At 35.4% G+C, this 6,608-nt stretch overlaps 1 protein-coding gene across 1 annotated transcript; it reads right to left on the reverse strand.

The window, feature by feature from the left end:
• Positions 1–262: 262 nt before the first annotated feature.
• Positions 263–1,893, reverse strand: LOC133305131 (protein CUP-SHAPED COTYLEDON 2-like). Its single transcript, XM_061505265.1, has 3 exons — positions 1,698–1,893; positions 1,315–1,598; positions 263–853 (listed from the first exon to the last, which is right to left on the reverse strand). Exons 1-3 carry the CDS (start codon positions 1,891–1,893, stop codon positions 263–265), a joined length of 1,071 nt encoding a protein of 356 aa, XP_061361249.1.
• Between the last annotated feature and the right edge of the window lie 4,715 nt (positions 1,894–6,608).

Genomic DNA, 6,608 nt, shown 5'->3' on the forward strand with positions numbered 1-6,608 from the left:
CACTGATACAATAGTTATGCATTCAATTTCTAAAAGTTCAATAGAAACATTTTAATAACCACCACTCACAGTAAATGTAAAACTGTCAAATTCATAACTAACCTAAATACAACCACAAATACCAAAGCTACCCTTAACAATGACAATCAACACTACTTAGAAAGGTCCAAGCCCAATAATGGGAACATAGATATCTAGCTTAAGAAATATTCAAAGTCAAATCCTACTTAGTCAACATTATAAAAGGTCAACCCAAAAAAAATCAATAGCCCCACATGCAATCAAACTCAGATGGTCCCAATGGCATGGTGGAACTACCCTCAGCCACCCTCTGCTCCTCCGGCACCGGCCAGTTCCCGACGGCGCCACAACCTGCCATGTCACCTCCGTGGAAGGGCGGCGCAGCCGGGGAGAAAAAGAACGGTAGCTGAAGGTTGTCTTGCAATGACCTCAGGCTTGGGAAGACAGAGACACCAACGTTCCTCTGGAACCGAGAAAAAGGGTCCATAGTAAGAGGTGGCGGAACAAGGTCAAAGCTTGCATTGGCGGCGGCGGAAGATATTGTGGAGAAACAGGACACGTGCTCCCTTTGTGCGGTGGTGTTGTCGAAGGAGCAGCTTTCACGGTCGTTGAAGGCGGAGGCAGCGGTGCTGGTGGTGGTGTAGGGGGAAGAGTCAAGAAGCGGTGGAAGGTAAATGGAAGATGGTGAACCGGGTTCAGGGCAGAGGCTCATGTTAGCAGATGAGTTGCTCGTTATTCTTTGCACTTTCTTTGAGCCACTAATGGTGGCAGACACGGTGGAGCCACCACCTGTGGTACTCTTCTGAAACACACGCGATATGACCCACTCATCCTTCATCAATAAAAAGAATAGAACCACTTTAATTAGTCACTGAAAAAATAGGGAACAATAAATAAGTGTTAACTGTTTCTTCTAAAGTGTGTTTTGTGGAAGCAAAAGCTAGTACAAATGTACAATGTTTAAAAAGATTATCACTCAGGATCTTATGTTTCTAAGCAGCACTATAGAAAGAAAAAGAAAAAAAGGTTAATTAATAATACAATGGCTTAATGGTGTGCCCCTGTTGTCATCAGTTTCATATATATATATAAGTTTATTTTTCCCATGCAAATTAAACTCATATATTCACAATATGCTAAGAAATATGACTTTTTAAGGAAACATAACTCCAAAACAAATGAAAGAGAAAAATCATGAAATTTATAAATGCAACCTAATTATAGAACCAAATTAACAAATGCAAGGTTTGTGCATGGGCAATTTGATCAGCGTTAAGAAGAATAATGAGTAACCTTGGAGCTTTTAGAGAGGTAATGGTAAGCAAATTTGCCTTCAAGGCGATACTCATGCATGACCCAATTGCTCTTCTCACCCCTAGGAGCTCTTCCTCTATAGAAAACCAAGGTTTTCTTCATTCCTACAAGTGAACAAGTTTTTGAGCTATAAATCTCTCTGTCTTTCCCTGTGGCTTTCCAATAACCAGCCTCTGTGGCCCTATTAGTACGTAACCCAGTTGGGTACTTTCTGTCACGTAGGCTAAAGAAGTACCATTCCTTCTCACCCATCTTTGCTTTTTCTGCTCATCAAAACAAGCACAAAGTTAGTAAACAACAACAACAACAACAACATTTTTGAATGAAAAAAACCAAGTTACAAGAAAGAGGGTTTGGTTTACCAGGAAGCTCCCACGGTTCACATTTGTTAAGATCAACTTCAGCTATGGCTCTACCAGTGAAGGTGCTATCTAGAACCTTCTTGAGGAGGTAGTATGTGATAAGCTCTTCATCAGTGGGGTGGAAGCGAAAGCCAGGAGGTAAATGTGCATCATTGTTGTGAGTGTTATCAAAGTGGTGATTGTAGTAACTATCCATAGGAGAGCATGCACAACAACTACACAACAAGTTAAGGAAGCTTGAAAACAAAAGGGTGATTTTCAAAGGAGGGGAGTCACTAGAATGGGAATGTTGGGTTGTAACACTTGATGGCTCTTCATTATATAGGAGTTGTTGCTAATGGGGTTGTGTGGTTTTTTATTTTGTTGAAAGGGGTGTGTGTGTGTGCTTGTGAGAGTTTCATGGGGATTTGATGAATCGAGTGGCAGAGGGAAAAAGGTGAAATAATAAGGTATGATATGGTTGGAATTGAAATATCTGTGTGATTTCTCTGCACTGTACTATTATGATCTCTCTCTACTCTCTAACATGGTCCCTATCATAATCCACAATTCCACATAGCTAGAGAGAGAGAGTGAGAGAGAAACAAAGGGTGATGTGTAAGACGGTGTGGGCTCTGAGACTCTGCTTCAAGTATGCGTGCGTGTGTGAGGAAGTGTGCAGGTATTCCTCTGTCAGTGAAAAAAATTACAAGGGAACAAAAAGTTCTAATATTTAAACATTCATAAATATTGGTCATGTTCATTTTTGAACATGAAACATATTGATTTTTAAAAAAGACTCATGTAATTAATATTTATAACTCTGAGAATTCTGATAATTTTCTTTTTCTTTTTTTCAAAAACAAAGGAGAAGTTTTCACATGTAGATACATCGATAAAGCTGTTTCATATCTTCACTGTCAGTACAGTACAAATATTAAATAATCAGAAAGCCATGTTTATAACACGCCAACTTCTTACTCCTCCTACTACTACTCCCTTTCTCTCTCCATTTCCGCAAATTTTGGTTCTCTTTGCCACACCCTTCTCAGTCATATATATTCTTTTTAAATTTTATTCCTTCTTTTATTTTTTATTTTTTGCTGTGTGATACAGTGATGATTATTTCTGTTTATAGGTGCTTGTTCAATTGTCTAGAGAATTATGGTATCTCTTTAACCCAAAGCAGAGAGTGCATTCGGTTGCATCAATCCATCTAATGATATAATTTCGTATTTTTTAACTCTGTCTTTGCAGTTGCTTTTGCTAGTTATATAGGACAATCTTGTGCATACGATTTACTGGCACAGTATGTCATTCCAGAAACACATATCTCTATTTCCAAAAAGAAAAAAACACAGATCTCTCTTGAAAGCAACGCAAAATGGAGGTTCATTCATATACGAATGTGATATTTCTCATCTTGTTGAATATAAAATTATCTTCCCAGATACGGCGCCAATGTACCATTCAATACAACGAGCCCACTATGTACCCTTGAGGGTAATATCACTATATGGATTATACCTCTAGCTGAGGTAAAGACCAGGCTAGGAGGTAATATTCCAAGGGGTAGCAAGCTGATATTAATGACAGACAGATAGTAAGAGTATAACTGAGAAGTAAATGGGCATAATAACAGTACATAAAAGTAGATCCTTCCCTTGTGCCCAAGGGTGGTACTTATAGGAGTCCAGGAGTCTGATCCGTTAGGGCTTAGGTATTGGAGGTCAACGCTCCTTGGGATTCGTTGTGAGGAGCTGACACGCCTGGCGCTGCAGCGATGCAGGGTCTGCTCTTGGGCGATGTTAGCATGCGGCAGCAGGGCGGTTTCCACTTATGGTCTCTGGGCGACCCGCAGAGCATATGGGGTTCCAAGGTAAGACATTTTGGTGTCTTACCTTGGGAGGCGAGCTGCCTTGGGGCATGCGTCTAGGGCCAACACGTAGGGCTGACGTGTATATAACTTGGGGTACTGGGCTTAGGCTGTTTGGGGCTCTGTGAAACTGGGCCATCTACGTTACAAGGCCCTTGGGCTTTGGATGTGGTTAAGCCATCCGGAACAATGACCATTCATGTAAAATCATGTCAAGAAAAAAAAAATCTCATATACTTTTATATAATGTAAAATATAATTTTATCTCTTATAAAATGAGAGATATTAAATTAAATTTTTAATAATATATATATAAGGGTAAGATCCTTTGATATCGGTATCAAATTTAAAATTTGACACTTCATCTGTAAGCCGTTAGATCAAAAAAGATCAATGGTATCACATACTTACAAATCAGAGTAGTTAATTCTTTTTTATTTAATGGTTCTTAGAGAAGGTGTCAAATTTTAAAGTTAACACTGGTGTTAAAGGATCCTGCCCCATATAAGAGAGGATCATTTGACATCGGTGTCAAATTTAAAGTTTGACACCTTATCTGAAGCCGTTAGATAAAAAAAGATCAATGGTGTCACATACTTAGAAACCAGAGTCGTTGATTTTTTTTATCTAATGGCTCTTAGATGAGGTGTCAAAGGATCCTGCCCCATATAGGGGGAGGATCCTTTGACATCGGTGTCAAATTTAAAGTTTGACACCTCATCTGAAAGCCGTTAGATAAAAAAAGATCAATAGTGTCACATACTTACAAACCAGAGTCGTTGATTTTTTTTATCTATGGACTCTTAGATGAGGTGTCAAACACTTATATATATATATATATGAGCTTATCGTTTCTCAAGCTGCTTAAGATAATTTTATCTCTGGCTACTAAATCATAACCGTATAAAGATGGATTAATGGTGATAAAGGAAGAGAGAGAAAAAGGGAATCATAACCATTCAAAGGTGAATCTATTAATATAAGAAAATAAATAAATAAAACGACGTATTTTTGAGGTAGCCGGAGATAAACTTATCTCAAGCTGCTTGAGAAATGTTTTTCCATATATATATGGGTTCGTTTTTCTGCATTTACTGTAGATAAGTTATCTACAGTAAGCCCAATACGACATCGTTTTGGACGGAAATCATGGTGTTTTTGTAATTTTAATTTATTTCAGGGTTATAATATTCTTTATAATTATAATTTTTTAAGATTTCAATCCCAAAATGACATCGTTTTGAGAATAAATGCAGATAACTTATTTGCAGTAACTGCAGAAACATTTTTCCCTATATATGTGTATATATATATATATATATATATATATATATATATATATATATATATATATATATACATAGGAAATGATATTGTAACAACATATTAGTGTTACTACCAATCAATTTTGCCGTTAGATCGATTATGTTGATCTAACAGTTATATTTATTTCCATCTTTGTATGGTTATGATTCTCTATATTTAATACTTTATATTTATTTTTACCTTTGTATGGTTATGATTTCTCATATTTAATTCTTTCACATTAAATATGGGGAATCATAACCACACAAAGATGGAAATAAATATAACCGTTGGATCCACATAATTGATCTAACGGTAAAATTGATTGGTAGTAATACTAATTGGTTGTTACAATATCATATAAATATATATATATATATATATATATATATATATATATATATATGGGCTTTATTAATCTCATGCAATAGGAGATAACTCTCTCATACTATAGAGACAATTATGTATGGGACCCATCCACTTATAGAAAAAGAAAAAAAGATAAAAAAAGTAACACGAAAATTGATGTATGTGTAGGAGATAAAAACACTCTCTTACAATATAAGAGTATATTTTCCCTATATATATATACATATATATATATGAAGGATCTGTTAACAAATTTTTTTTTTTTTTACAAATTACACTAAGTATGACCAGTCATGCACTTTTGATTGAAGTATGACCGGTCATATTTAGTGTAGTTTGTAAATATAAAATTTCCTATATATATATATATATATGGAAAAAAACTATTCTCATGCTGCATGAGATAAGTTTTTCCTCCTACAAGTTTCCCCTCGATAATCGTGCCACCTTTTTTTTTCTTATTTCAGGTGGAGCCACAAGTTTGTCTCTATGATATGATATTAATCTCATTTAACATGAGATTAATAAAATCATATATATATATATATATATATATATATATATATATCTGAGGTAGGATCCTTTGACACCAGTGTCAAATTTGAAATTTGACACCTCATTTGAGAGCCATTAGATAAAAAAATATCAACGACTCTGATTTGTAAGCATGTGACACCATTGATATTTTTTGATCTAATGACTCTCAGACGAGATGTCAAATTTTAAATTTGACACCAGTGTTAAATTTGAAATTAGATCAAAAAGATCAACGACTCCGATTTGTAAACATGTGACACCATTGAGATTTTTTAATCTAACGGCTCTCAGACGAAGTGTCAAATTATTTGACACTGGTGTCAAAGGATCCTATCTCACATATATATATATAAGCAGGATCCTTTGACACCGGTGTCAAATTTGAAGTTTGACACCTCATCTGGGAGCTGTTAGATCTAAAAAGATCAACGACTCTGATTTGTAAGCATGTGACACCATTGATCTTTTTTGATCTAATGGCTCTCATATGAGGTGTCAAACTTCAAATTTGACACCGGTATCAAATGATCCTACCTCATATATATATATATATATATATATATATATACTTGTTTTTGGTGATTTTTTTTTTCTTGGGAACTAGGGGCCTAGGGGGTAATAGGTTTTGCCGACCTTGTTTTTTCATAGTATTGTAGGCTTGTCCTAGTCTTTATTTGGGTCCATTGCTAAACTCGTATTTGGCTTAAAAAAACTAGTTTATTGTTATAAAAAAAAAAAATAGTTTATTTACCTGAGGTTTTCCTTGTAGTCAGTATGGTTTCTTTTATGGATTTTATAAAAGTTATGTCGTAGGAAAAATGATTCTGTAATGTTATAGAGATTCG

This window comes from Gastrolobium bilobum, unplaced genomic scaffold, assembly GCF_033153095.1.
Source record: "Gastrolobium bilobum isolate Gb01-03AN ecotype WA unplaced genomic scaffold, APGP_CSIRO_Gbil_v1 utg6234, whole genome shotgun sequence".
In the NCBI taxonomy this organism is placed as follows: domain Eukaryota; kingdom Viridiplantae; phylum Streptophyta; class Magnoliopsida; order Fabales; family Fabaceae; genus Gastrolobium; species Gastrolobium bilobum.

What these genes read in the sequence shown, in the direction of transcription:
- LOC133305131 (XM_061505265.1), bottom strand. Translation starts at nt 1,893, where the DNA reads ATGGATAGTTACTACAATCACCACTTTGATAACACTCACAACAATGAT. An exon ending in TGAACCGTGGGAGCTTCCTG is followed by an intron (nt 1,599 to 1,697) that starts GTAAACCAAACC and finishes TTTGATGAGCAG; the next exon opens with AAAAAGCAAAGATGGGTGAG. An exon ending in ACCTCTCTAAAAGCTCCAAG is followed by an intron (nt 854 to 1,314) that starts GTTACTCATTAT and finishes TTATTGATGAAG; the next exon opens with GATGAGTGGGTCATATCGCG.